This window comes from Ranitomeya imitator, chromosome 2 (genome assembly GCF_032444005.1).
Source record: "Ranitomeya imitator isolate aRanImi1 chromosome 2, aRanImi1.pri, whole genome shotgun sequence".
In the NCBI taxonomy this organism is placed as follows: Eukaryota; Metazoa; Chordata; class Amphibia; order Anura; family Dendrobatidae; genus Ranitomeya; species Ranitomeya imitator.
In genome coordinates this window covers 768713950-768728620 of record NC_091283.1, presented here as the reverse complement: position 1 = coordinate 768728620, position 14671 = coordinate 768713950, and the positions used below count along the sequence as shown (strand labels likewise).

General features: G+C 47.3%; 1 protein-coding gene across 1 annotated transcript in view; it reads left to right on the top strand.

Moving 5' to 3' along the window:
- Positions 1 to 14671, top strand: part of NOC3L (NOC3 like DNA replication regulator) — an 85123-nt gene that overhangs the window by 12339 nt on the left and 58113 nt on the right. The window contains exons 4-5 of the mRNA XM_069753456.1: positions 13840 to 13997; positions 14307 to 14360. Coding sequence (XP_069609557.1) covers positions 13840 to 13997; positions 14307 to 14360 — 212 coding nt within the window. The remainder of the gene's footprint in view (positions 1 to 13839; positions 13998 to 14306; positions 14361 to 14671) is intronic.

Here is a 14671-nt window from a genome sequence, read left to right as displayed (position 1 = left end):
AGGAACCGGATTATGGTTTAAGTTTTTTCAATGGGCCACACAGGGATAGTTAGGTTAATGCATTGAGGCGGTAGGCCAGTCTGAACAAATGCGTTTTTAGGGTACGCTTAAAACTGTGGGGATTAATCGCAGTAACCTGGGTAGTGCATTCCAAAGAATTGGCACAGCACGGGTAAAGTCTTGGAGACGGGAGTGGGAGGTTCTGATTATTGAGGATGCTAGTTTGAGGTCATTAGCAGAACGGAGGGCACGGGTAGGGTGGTAGGCTGAGACCAGGGAGGAGATGTAGGGTGGTGCTGAGCCATGGAGTGCTTTGTGGATGAGGGTAATAGTTTTGTACTGGATTCTGGAGTGGATGGGTAGCCAGTGTAATGACTGGCACAAGGTAGAGGCATCGGTGTAACGGTTGGTGAGGAAAATGATCCTGGCAGCAGCATTCAGGACAGATTGGAGAGGGGAGAGTTTGGTAAGAGGCAGGCCGATTAGTAGAGAGTTACAATAGTCCAGACGAGAATGAATGAGTGAAACAGTAAGAGTTTTTGCAGAGTCGAAAGTAAGAAAAGGGCGAATTCTAGAAATGTTTTTGAGAAGCAGGTAAGAAGAGCGAGCCAGTGATCGGATGTGGGGGGTGAATGAAAGGTCAGAATCAAGTATGACCCCAAGAGAGCGGGCATGTTGCTTGGGAGTAATGGTGGAACCACACATGGAGATGGCAATGTCAGGCAAAGGTAGGTTAGTAGAGGGAGAGATTTTTTACAGGTTCAGTTTCAGATAGAGGGAGGACATGATGTTAGAGACAACGGTAAGACAATCACTGGTGTTTTCTAAAAAGGCAGGCGTGATATCAGGAGAAGTGTATAATTGGGTGTCATCAGCAGAGAGATGATACTGGAACCCAAATCTATAGGGGCAATATACAAAGAGAAGAGGAGGGGGCCAGGGACTGATCCTTGAGGAATTCCAACAGTAAGGGGAAGGTGAGAGGAGGAGGAACCAGCAAAAGATACAGTGAAGGAGCGATCAGAGAGATAGGAGAACCAGGAGAGAACGGTGTCCTTAAGGCCGATGCAGCGGAGCATAGTCTTTTTCTCTAGTTTGGATGAGACTCTATGGGTGCAAAAAAAAACACGGACCATTCAATTTATTATTTCAGATAACTCTGCATTTGTTAACCTAGGAAACTGTATTTAATCATGTCCATTTTTAAATGTTGATATACAGTACAGAACAAAAGTTTGGACACACCTTCTCATTTAAAGATTTTTCTGTATTTTCAGAACTATGAAAATAGTACATTCACACTGGAGGCATCAAAACTATGAATTAACACATGTGGAATTATATACTTAACAAAAAAGTGTAAAACAACTGAAATTATGTCTTATATTCTAGGTTCTTCAAAGTAGCCACCTTTTGCTTTGATGACTGCTTTGCACACTCTTGGCATTCTCTTGATGAGCTTCAAGAGGTAGTCACCGGGAATGGTCTTCCAACAATCTTGGAAGAAGTTCCCAGAGATGCTTAGCGCTTGTTGGCCCTTTTGCCTTCACTCTGCGGTCCAGCTCACCCCAAACCATCTCGATTGGGTTCAGGTCTAGTGACTGCTGTAAGATGCTGTGGTAGCTATGCTGGTTCAGTATGCCTTCAATTTTGAATAAATCCCTAACAGTGTCACCAGCAAAGCACCCCCACACAATCAAATCATCTCCTCCATGCTTCACGGTGGGAACCAGGCATGTAAAGTCCATCCGTTCACCTTTTCTGTGTCGCGTTCACGTTTTCTGCGTCGCACAAAGACACGATGGTTGGAACCAAAGATCTCAAATTTGGACTCATCAGACCAAAGCACAGAATTCCACTGGTCTAATGTCCATTCCTTGTGTTCTTTAGCCCAAACAAGTCTCTTCTGCTTGTTGCCTGTCCTTAGCAGTGGTTTCCTAGCAGCTATTTTACCATGAAGGCCTGCTGCACAAAGTCTCCTCTTAACAGTTGTTGTAGAGATGTGTCTACTGCTAGAACTCTGTGTGGCATTGACCTGGTCTCTAATCTGAGCTGCTGTTAACCTGCAATTTCTGAGGCTGGTGACTCGGATAAACTTATCCTCAGAAGCAGAGGTGACTCTTGGTCTTCCTTTCCTGAGGCGGTCCTCATGTGAGCTAATTTTTTTGTAGCGCTTGATGGTTTTTGCCACTGCACTTGGGGACACTTTCAAAATTTTCCCAATTTTTCGGACTGACTGACCATCATTTCTTAAAGAAATGATGGCCATTCGTTTTTCTTTACTTAGCTGCTTTTTTCTTGCCATAATACAAATTCCAACAGTCTATTCAGTAGGACTATCAGCTGTGTATCCACCAGACTTCTGCTCAACACAACTGATGGTCCCAACCCCATTTATAAGGCAAGAAATCCCACTTATTAAACCTGACAGGGCACACCTGTGAAATGAAAACCATTCCCGGTGACTACCCTTTGAACCTCATCAAGAGAATGCCAAGAGTGTGCAAAGCAGTCATCAAAGCAAAAGGTGGCTACTTTGAAGAATCTAGAATATAAGACATAATTTCAGTTGTTTCACATTTTAATTATATAATTCCACATGTGTTAATTCATAGTTTTGATGCCTTCAGTGTGAATGTACAATTTTCATAGTCATGAAAATACAGAAAAATCTTTAAATGAGGTGTGTCCAAACTTTTGGTCTGTACTGTATATGACCACAGCATCCCTGTGCCTCTGCGGTCTTTCCACTGTTTCCATGCACAATCATGTATCTTATTACTTGCAATGTTGGATGTAATGATCTTTTATGGAGAGGCTTTGTGACCTGCGACATGCTGCTGCAGTCACACATATTTGTAAACGTGTTGGATTTCCCAGGATTAGGTGAGTATGCAGGAACACACTGGAGCTGCCTTAGGGTATGTGCACATGTTGTGGATTCTCTGCGGATCCGCAGCGTTTTTTGAGGTGCAGAAATGCTGCAGATCCGCAATTGATTTGCAGTACAATGTAAATCAACGAGAGAAAAAAATGCTGTGCACACTTTGCGGAAAATCCGCTGCGGAAACGCTGCGGTTTAAAAGAAGTAGCATGTCACTTCTTTTTTGTGAATCTGCAGCATTTTTGTACCCATTCCATTATAGAAAAACGCAGGGGTAAAAAACGCAGCAAATCCGCAAGAAAACCACTGCAAAAACGCACAAAAAACACGACAAATCCGCAGGTGCGTTTCCTGCCAGGAGAGGCAGAATCCGCACCAGAAATTCCTAAGCCTAATCCGCAACGTGTGCACATAGCCATAGTGTCACAGGGCTAATGTGGATTAAAGTGGAAACGTGACTGCTGCGTGTGAACACAGGCAGAATGTTTGTGCATACAATCATCAGCCCATATAACAAACCTTTACACTTCTGTAACTAACAAGATGCAGAGAGACTTACTCTGTCGCCTCATTGGGGGACCCAGGACCATGGGTGTTATGCTGCTGTCCACTAGGAGGCGACACTATGCATAATCTGAAAAAGATTAACCGTGGCTCCTCCTCTGCAGTACACACCCCTGGACGGCGTCAGTCTTCTCCAGTTTTTGCTTAGTGTTGCATAGGAGGCACACCTAATTCTTTTTTTTTTCTTTTACTCCGTTTTTTCCGTCGGGATTACAGATGAAGAAAAGTGGGTCTCCTGCGAGACTCCCGGCATGGCTCCTTCCTCGGCCCCCTATTACGGGGTGCCCGATTGAAGTCGAGATGGCTGTTCCCCATGTCGCTCCTTCCCCAGTCCCTCGGGTGCTGGTTTGAAGTCGAGACCCCGCTCCTTCCCCAATTCCTTTTGGTTTCTGGGTTGAAGTCGAGGCGAGGATAAAGCCCCCTGATGGTGACAGCAGCACCCTCCTTAATCCCCCTCTGGGGGCATTAGGTTGAGACGCCTCAGATAGGGCCTGTACAGGCAGCACTCTACAGCTCCCAGCAATGGGCCAGCACACTGCGGCTGCATCCAGGGACCCCAGCCCAGCTGCGGGCTCCTGTCGGGGCCGGGGGGGAGTGCAGGCAGGCATGGCACAATAGAGACACAGGGCTCCCTGCACCCTGTCTCTGCGGCAGCACCAGCTCTATAGTGCCTCAGGGGGACCCCTCACAGGGCCCCCCATTCGCTTATAGCCTCACCGCTATCTGCCTTTAAATCCGGGGGGGGCCTTTTCAGATCCGACCCCCTCCCGGACTTCCGCGCCGGCCTGGATCCTTTCTGGGCATCTAATTTAGGCCGCGGCTTCGGCCTACCTGAAGCCGCCGCCTCCTCTCCGCCCCCCGGCCCGCCCCCCGGATGACAAATATGACACTCTGCAGTGTCATAGAGGGGGCAGATCAAGTCAGAAAGAGCACGTTTTTTACATAGCTCTGCCGCCTTTTTTTCAGCTCTCCGCCCCCTTCTCCCCCTTCCTCTTCTTCTCGGCGGCCATTTCTGCTGCAGGACAAAGATTAACCCTGCATCTCCCGGTCAGCAGGACCAGGCCAGCCAGTCTCCGGGGGGCACAGGACTGTGGATCTTCGGCGCTGGACCTACGGGCAAACTTGTGGGGTAAAATTACAGCTGGGTTTTTTACTCTGCTGTGAATCCATATTCCCTATAAGGCTCCCCTATAGGTTCCTCTGCATAGCCACCCCTGTAGGGTCCTCTGCATAGCCAGCCCTTCTGCACTCTGTGCACTATGCCGGGCTCAAGGTCCAAGAGAACCAGACTGGACTGCTATTATGCATTCTGCACAGCCTGCAGGACCGCTCTCCCCAGTGGCAGCACGTACCCACACTGCCAGGACTGATCCAGACTGTGTCAGAGCCCCAAGAAGCCCCTGCCAATGCTTCGGTGTCTAATGCCACGCCGGAATGGGTCACTCAGATGTCGCAATCTATGACGCAGTCTATACATTTGTGGCCAAAAGTATTGACACCCCTGCAATTCTGTCAGATAATACTCAGTTTCTTCCTGAAAATGATTGCAAACACCAATTCTTTGTTATTATCTTCATTTAATTTGTCTTAAATGAAAAACCACAAAAAGAATTGTCCTAAAGCCAAATTGGATATAATTCCACACCAAACATAAAAAAGGGGGTGGACAAAAGTTTGGGCACTGTTCGAAAAATCATGTGATGCTTCTCTAATTTGTGTAATTAACAGCACCTGTAACTTACCTGTGGCACCTAACAGGTGTTGGCAATAACTAAATCACACTTGCAGCCAGTTGACATATATTAAAGTTGACTCAACCTCTGTCCTGTGTTCTTGTGTGTACCACATTGAGCATGGAGAAAAGAAAGAAGACCAAAGAACTGTCTGAGGACTTGAGAAACCAAATTGTGAGGAAGCATGAGCAATCTCAAGGCTACAAGTCCATCTCCAAAGACCTGAATGTTCCTGTGTCTACCGTGCGCAGTGTCATCAAGAAGTTTAAAGCCCATGGCACTGTGGCTAACCTCCCTAGATTTGGACGGAAAAGAAAAATTGACAAGAGATTTCAACGCAAGATTGTGCGGATGTTGGATAAAGAACCTCAACTAACATCCAAACAAGTTCAAGCTTCCCTGCAGTCCGAGGGTACAACAGTGTCAACCCGTACTATCCGTCGGCGTCTGAATGAAAAGGGACTGTATGGTAGGAGACCCAGGAAGACCCCACTTCTTACCCCGAGACATAAAAAAGCCAGGCTGGAGTTTGCCAAAAGTTACCTGAAAAAGCCTAAAACGTTTTGGAAGAATGTTCTCTGGTCAGATGAGACAAAAGTAGAGCTTTTTGGGCAAAGGCATCAATATAGAGTTTACAGGAGAACAAAAGAGGCATTCAAAGAAAAGAACACGTTCCCTACAGTCAAACATGGCAGAGGTTCCCTGATGTTTTGGGGTTGCTTTGCTGTCTCTGGCACTGGACTGCTTGACCGTGTGCATGGCATTATGAAGTCTGAAGACTACCAACAAATGTTGCAGCATAATGTAGGGCCCAGTGTGAGAAAGCTGGGTCTCCCTCAGAGGTCATGGGTCTTCCAGCAGGACAATGACCCAAAACACACTTCAAAAAGCACTAGAAAATGGTTTGAGAGAAAGCACTGGAGACTTCTAAGGTGGCCAGCAATGAGTCCAGACCTGAATTCCATAGAACACCTGTGGAGAGATCTAAAAATGGCAGTTTGGAGAAGGCACCCTTCAAATATCAGCGACCTGGAGCAGTTTGCCAAAGAAGAATGGTCTTAAATTCCAGCAGAGCATTGTAAGAAACTCATTGATGGTTACCGGAAGCGGTTGGTCGCAGTTATTTTGGCTAAAGGTTGTGCAACCAAGTATTAGGCTGAGTGTGCCAATACTTTTGTCTGGCCCATTTTTGGAGTTTTGTGTGAAATGATCAATGTTTTGCTTTTTGCTTCATTCTCTTTTGTGTTTTTTCATTTAAGACAAATTAAATGAAGATAATAATACCAAAGAATTTGTGATTGCAATCATTTTCAGGAAGAAACTGAGTATTATCTGACAGAATTGCAAGGGTGTCAATACTTTTGGCCACAACTGTAGATAACCTAACCTCCACATTGCTTCAGGCTTTGCTGGGTCATGCATCGTCTATGAGCGCTACCCAGCAAAGAGAGAGCTTGACTCAGGGACAGGACGACCCTGGCACATCCACGTCTAGGTCAGGACGCAAGCGGACCCATAGGTCACGTTCATCTGCGTCAATAGCACACGGTCATCCCCTTCTAGGGGGAGACACCGTAGTTCCAGGTCACCTAGACCGTCTCCTACCAGGGACAGACAATGCAGATCTCTGCAGCGATCCCCGACCAGAGAAGGCCTCCGCCCCAGCTCACCCAGCAGGGGACGCCTCAGTGATACACAGGATTCGGAAGGTATCTGTGACTCCGACTCAGACAAGGAAACGGAGGGGTCCCTGATCCCAATCCCCCCTAGCAATAGAGCGCTAGTTGAGGACATAATCTCTTCCATCCTTCGGGTGCTGGACAGTTCTGATCTGCCACCAGAGGCCCCAGAACACAAGATTTCCTTTTGAAGGAGCTCTGAAGCCGCCTAAGGTTTTCTCTAACCACACAGAGTTTAAGGCGATCCTTAAAAAGCAGCTCTCACAGCCTGAGAAAAAATTTGCTAATCGCAAATATCTGGAGGCAAGGTACCCCTTCCCACTGAAGGACACCAAGGAATGGACAGATCCACCCAAAGTGGACCCCCCAGTCTCTAGGCTAGCAGCACAGTCCCTTCTTTCACTGCCGGATAGCTCAACCCTCAGGGACGCAGCAGACCGGCAGGTAGAACGCATGGCTCGTTCAATTTTTGAGGCATCCCTGGCTCCCGCCTTCACTTCAGTTTGGGCTGCCAAGGCCATTCTGGCCTGGACCAAAAATTTACATGCTGGCCTCCAAGCTTTCGCTCCTGAGCTGTCGGACCAAGCGGTTCAAATAGCAGTTGTAGCAGATTGCATGCTTCATGCAGCTCTGGATTCAGCAAGGGGTGTAGCGGGGATTGCATTAAATGCCATCACAATTTGGCGTATCCTCTGGCTGCGGGAATGGAATGCGGACGCAGCCTCAAAGAAGTCCCTCACGCACCACCCCTACCTCAGTGGGCGACTTTTTGGTGAACAGTTGGACACAGTGATATCCAACGCCACCGGGGGTAAGAGTACCTCTCTCTTCCCCAACTGAAACCTAAACGCACTTACAAGAAGCGTAACCAAACTCGATTCCGATCCTTTCGGAACTCCTCGAGCTGGTACATCTCGCGTCCAGCACAAAATCGTAACCGTTCCCCACGCAGGGACATCTCACGTTCGACGCAAAGGACAAGACCTGGCAGTGAAAAGCAGGCCAGTCTAAGCCCAGAGGAGGAAAATCTGACTTTCTCCTCATCATGACTCACGGATTCCGGAAGACACCACACCCGTAGGCAGCCGACTTTTGCTCTTTCATAAAGTCTGGCTGCCTATTACAGAAGACAGGTTGGTCAGGGAACTAGTGTCTTCTGGATACAAGATAGAGTTCACCTCCAACCTACCGGACCGATTCTTCCTCTCTGTCCTCCCAAAACCACCAGCCAAGGCCTTCCACCAAGCGGTCTCCTCGCTTTTTCAAGCAGGAGTCATAGTACCGGTCCCCACGGCCGAGCGCTTCTGAGGGTTCTACTCCAATCTGTTCGTAGTTCCCAAGAAAGGAGGCAGCGTACGGCCCATACTGGACCTAAAACAGCTCAACAAATATGTACGGGTCCGTCACTTCCGCATGGAGTCCCTTTAGTCCATCATTGCGTCCATGGAGAAGGGAGAATATCTCGCCTCCATAGACATACAAGACGCATACTTGCATATACCTATTGCACCCGCCCATCAGAGATTTCTCAGGTTCGTAATCGACCAGGACCACTACCAGTTCGTGGCTCTCCCGTTCGGACTCGCCACGGCTCCCAGAGGGTTTACCAAAGTCATGGCAGCCACCATGGACGTCCTGCACTCCAGAGGCATAGTAGTCGTTCCATACCTGGATGATCTCATCAAGGCTCCCACCTTCAAGGACTGCGAGCTCAGCGTCTCAATCACAATCGACACTGAGTCGCATGGGCTGGTTAGTCAACCTACAAAAGTCATCACCAACCCTGAGTCAGTCTCTGACCTTCCTGGGAATGCTATTCAACACCTCCAGGGGTCTAGTGCTCCTTCCTAAGGACAAGGCACTGGCTCGCCGCCTAGGAGTTCGCACCCTCCTCCGCAAACCCCTCGATATCTCCGGTTTGCCATGAGATTCCTCAGCAAGATGAGGGCAGCAGTAGAAGCGGTCCCATTTGCCCAGTTTCACCTCAGGCCTCTCCAACTAGCCATCCTCAAGTCCTGGGACAAGAACCCTTTCTCTCTCGACAGGGAGTTTCGGCTGACGTCGTCAACCAGGAGGTCCTTGCACTGGTGGCTCAAGCCAACCTCGCTAGCAAAGGGGAAATCCTTTCTCACAGATCAATGGAAGGTTCTGACCACTGATGCGAGCCTGACGGGTTGGGGTGCGGTTCACCTACACCACAGGGCACAGGGCAAGGGGTCCCCAGTGGAAGCGACCATGCCCATCAACATCCTGGAAATTTGTGCCATTCTCCTGGCATTGAGGCCCTTCCATCACTTACTGGCAGCCTCTCACATCAGAATACAGTCGGACAATGCCACGGCTGTAGCATATGTGAATCACCAAGGGGGAACCCGCAGTACCCAGGCAATGCGAGAAGTCTCACACATCCTCCACTGGGCGGAGGACACAGGGTCGGTTCTCTCGGCGGTCCACATTCTGGGTGTGGACAACTGGGAAGCAGACTTCCTCAGCCGACAAGAAATAGACTCAGGAGAGTGGTCTCTCCATTCTGAAATTTTTCGCCAGATCTGCCATCCCTGGGGGACCCCGGATGTGGACCTAATGGCATCCCACTTCAATGCCAAGGTCTCCAACTTCATGGCCAGAACACACGATCCGCGGTTGCTCGGAGCAGACGCTCTGGTTCAGAACTAGACCCAGTTCCAGCTTCTCTACATTTTCCCACCTCTCCCCCTGATATCCAGAGTGGTGAGGAAGATCAAGCAAGAGGGAGTTCCAACCGTACTAATCGCACCAGACTGGCACAGATGTACATGGTATGCCGACATCGTACAACTTACAGCAGACGCCTCCTGGCGCCTCCCCGACCTCCCGGATCTTCTATCACAAGGCCCGTTCTACCACCAGAACTCAGGGGCCCTCAATTTGACGGCGTGGCCCCTGAAACCTGGGTTCTAACCCAGGCAGGGCTCTCGCCGGACGTCATTAGGACCATGATCAGGGCACAGAAGCTAGCCTCTGCCAAGATTTATTACCGTACCTGGAAAGCTTTCTTTACCTGGTGCGAATCTCGTGGCCAGACCCCATTCCCTTATTTACTCCCCAAACTACTTGGTTTTCTCCAATCGGGTCTGGAGGCCAGGCTGTCCCTTGGCTCGCTTAAGAGCCAGGTATCAGCCCTCTCAGTGCTTTTTCAAAAGCGCATTGCTACCAAGCCGCAAGTAAGGACATTTCTTCAGGGGGTTTCCCCATTGGTTCCCCCCCCTACAGACGACCACTAGAAACGTGGGACCTCAACCTGGTCCTGACAGCATTACAGGAACCACCCTTCGAACCCTTTAAGGAGGTCCTGCTCCGCCTTCTATCCAGGGCTGTGGAGTCGGAGTTAGTTTTGGTCGGAGTCGGTAGAAATGTACCGACTCCAGCTTTAAAAAAACTGTATTAATATTTCATAATTGAACATTAATATGAATTTTATAAATGTTACTCAAATATATATGTTCTATCAAACTATGAACAACAGTGATAAGCAGTTCTGCTGGAGATAGACATTTCTTACTTCTTGTGTGTCACTGTTCTCCACTGCCCTTATCTAATCTTATACTTGGTTAACCTCATGCTGCCCCAAGCCCCCTACTTACAATGTACAGTCATGGCCAGAAGTTTTGAGAATGACACCAAAATTATATTTTCACATGATCTGCTGCCCTCTGGTTTTTATTAGTGTTTGTCTGATGTTTATATCACATACAGAAATATAATTGCAATCATATTATGAGTACGAATAGGTTATATTGACAGTTAGAATGAGTTAATGCAGCAAGTCAATATTTGCAGTGTTGACCCTTCTTCTTCAAGACCTCTGCAATTCTCCCTGGCATGCTCTCAATCAACTTCTGGACCAAATCCTGACTGATAGCAGTCCATTCTTGCATAATCAATGCTTGCATTTTGCCAGAATTTGTTGGGTTTTGTTTGTCCACCCGTCTCTTGATGATTGACCACAAGTTCTCAATGGGATTAAGATCTGGGGAGTTTCCAGGCCATGGACCCAAAATCTCTGTTTTGTTCCATGAGCCATTTAGTTATCACCTTTGCTTTATGGCAAGGTGCTCCATCATGCTGGAAAAGGCATTGTTGGGCGCCAAACTGCTCTTGGACGGTTGGGAGAAGTTGCTCTTGGAGGATATTCTGGTACCATTCTTTATTCATGGCTGTGTTTTTAGGCAAGACTGTGAGTGAGTCGATTCCCTTGGCTGAGAAGCAACCCCACACATGAATGGTTTCAGGATGCTTTACAGTTGGCATGAGACAAGACTGGTGGGAGCGCTCACCTCTTCTTCCCCGAATATGCTGTTTTCCAGATGTCCCAAACAATCGAAAAGGGGATTCAAAAGAGAAAATGACTTTGCCCCAGTCCTTAGCAGTCCACTCCCTGTACCTTTTGCAGAATATCAGTCAGTCCCTGATGTTTTTTCTGGAGAGAAGTGGCTTCTTTGCTGCCCTCCTTGAAACCAGGCCTTGCTCAAAGAGTCTCCGCCTCACAGTGCGTGCAGAAGCACTCACACCAGCCTGCTGCCATTCCTGAGCAAGCTCGGCACTGCTGGTAGTCCGATCCCGCAGCTGAAACAGTTTTAAGATACGGTCCTGGCGCTTGCTGGTCTTTCTTGGGCGCCCTGGAGCCTTTTTGACAACAATGGAAGCTCTCTCCTTGAAGTTCTTGATGATGCGATAGATTGTTGACTGAGGTGCAATCTTTGTAGCTGCAATACTCTTCCCTGTAAGGCCATTTTTGTGCAGTGCAATGATGGCTGCACGTGTTTCTTTAGAGATAACCATGGTTAACTGAAGAGAAACAATGATACCAAGCACCAGCCTCCTTTTAAAGTGCCCAGTGATGTCATTCTTACTTAATCATGACTGATTGATCGCCAGCCCTGTCCTCATCAACACCCACACCTGTGTTAATGGATCAATCACTAAAACGATGTTAGCTGCTCCTTTTAAGGCTGGACTGCAATGATGTTGAAATGTGTTTTGGGGGTTAAAGTTCATTTTCTGGGCAAATCTTAACTTTGCAAGTACAGTAATTACTGTTAAGCTGATAACTCTGACATTCAGGAGTATATGCAAATTGCCATTAGAAAAAATGAAGCAGTAGACTTTGGAAAAATTAATATTTGTCTCATTCTCAAAACTTTTGGCCATGACTGTATGAAACTGAAAGTGAAAATGTGTTGCAAATTCTTAGTAGTAAAGCTCCTCCTCTAGACTCGATGTTTGGTGTGCGTCTTCCAAGCATCTCTCACAGCTGCTACTCAGAAGAGGAAGACTGTAAGAAGTATTATCCTTTCAACAAACTTTGCATCAGTTAACTGTGAGTACATGAGGAATAACAGTATTACTGACTACTATATCAGTTGTACGACCTGGCAATAATTTTGTACAGTTGTTTTTAGGAAAAACAATTGTCATTTGGATTATGAATGCAGAATTAAAAACCTGAGAATGTCAAAGAAGCGTCACATTAAATCAGCTGTATTTGAACATTTCACCATCACTCAAGATAGAAAACATTGTCTGACAGTGTATAGATTTCTTCTTATTAACTGCATAAGTGTTTATTGCATATTTACTTACAAGAGTTTAGAAAAGTTTATAAAAGTTATTTGCTATATTCTAATTGTATTCTAATAAATATAGTTTTTGCTCTAAGTGGTCTGGTTACTTATATGATGGTAAGAAACTGAATAAGCACGATGTTAATATTTGACAACAGTAAATTTATTGTTACGAACTGGCCATTTATGAAGGAGTCGGAGCCTGATAAAATCCAGGAGTCGGAGTCGCAACTGTGGCTTACAGACTCCACAGCCCTGCTTCTATCCCAGAAGGTGGTTTTCCTGGTGGCAATCACCTCACTACGCAGGGTGTCTGAACTGACAGCACTCTCCTGCAGACGGCCCTTTCTGGCTTTTCACAAGGACAAGGTAGTCCTCCGCACGGTCCCATCCTTCCTTCCGAAGGTTGTGTCCAACTTCCACCTCAATGAGGAAATTTCTCTGCCTTCCCTTTGTCCGGTCCCGATTCATAGAGTGGAGAAGGCTCTGCATACGCTTGACCTTGTCAGGGCATTGTGTATATATGTGTCTAGGACTGCGTCCTTCCGGAAGTCTGATTCTCTTTTTTCCTTCTTCCAGAAGGCGGCCGCAAGGGTCTGCCAGCTTCCAAAGCTACCCTTGCCAGGTGGATCAAATCCACCATACAAGAGGCCTACCGCCTTAAGAATTCTCTTCCAGCCGGTATTACGGCACACTCTACATGGGCGGTAGGGGTCTCCTGGGCCATTCGGCACCAGGCTTCGGCACAAGTGTCTAAGGCGGCCACTTGGACTAGCCTACACACGTTTACTAAACAATACAGCGTTCATACCCAGTCCTCAGCGGACGCAAGCCTGGGTAGATGTTTTCTGCAGGCGACGGTGCCCCAAATGTAGGGGCCTGCCTACACAATATTCGTCCATTGCTTCCCACCCAGGGACTGCTTTGGGACGTCCCATGGTCCTGTGTCCCCCAATGAGGCGACAGAGTAAAGGAGATTTTTGTGTACTCACCTTCTCTTTCTCTTAGCCTCTAATTGGGGGACACAGCTCCCACCCTGTTGCCCTTTTCGGGCCGTTGTTACTGTTGAGTTCTCATATTGTTTTCTTGAGCTCGTACATAGTTACCTTCTTATAGGCATGGTTATGTTATTCATGTTACGTTCCTCCTAATGCTTTTGCACAAAACTGGAGAAGGCTGACACCGTCCAGGGGTGTATACTGCAGAGGAGGAGCCACGGTTAATCTTTTTCAGATTATGCATAGTGTCGCATCCTAGTGGACAGCAGCATAACGCCCATGGTCCTGTGTCCCCCCCCCAATTAGAGGCTAAGAGAAAGAGATTTTACGTTGAGTACACAAAAATCTCCTTTTTTAACAATCTCTTCTTTTTATTAGCGAACCAGTTCATGCCGCAAAACGAAAACGGGACAGTGTGATTGATAAGTATGAGAAGACTCCCAGACGCATGAAGATTGAACCTGAGAAAGAAGTTATTCATCTTCTGCCCATCAAAGATAAAAGCGGAATCATTCCCCAGAGTATGGAGAAGCCAGGTAACTGCATTTGTTCTATAGTGATACAGGAAGGGTTAGTTTAGGCTGGATCTCCACGGTGTCTCACAAGGGGCAGTATAATAGCGGCTCACCCAGTGCGTATCGCTACTTGTGTTTCCATACATGGGGGGTGAGGGGGAACTTGCCTTATACTTGATGAGATTTTTTTATGATACAGGTTACATGACTCTCTCTCCCTTATAGGAACATTGAGATTGTAGTTGCATTATTGCTCGCCAGCATTGCTGAGGGGCTATATCCTAACCTGCTAAGTCTGACCTCGTATAACAACCTGTCTGTCTCCTGCAGTTGTCTCTAAGGATGAGGATGAGGACGAGGAGATGGAGGCTGAAGAGCCTGAAGGTAACTCCTGAGCGCTCAATTCTATTATTATAAGAAAGATTCACAGCTGGTAGAATAAAGGGTTATAGAGATGTCTGGTAACTATTTCCCAAGGAAAATCCTCCCTGGATATTCCCCCGAGACTGGGTCTTATCCAAATGTATTACCATTGAACAGATGTGTCCTAAGCCATCTCAGCAGTTTTCCTTCCAGACAGGTTGGGCTTTGTGTTATTTCTGGCACTTTTACTGTCCTATACATTTAACATATGGGCCCACTGCAAAAAAACTAACAATTTTATACTGAGATGTGATTGTGTGTTTTTATATACG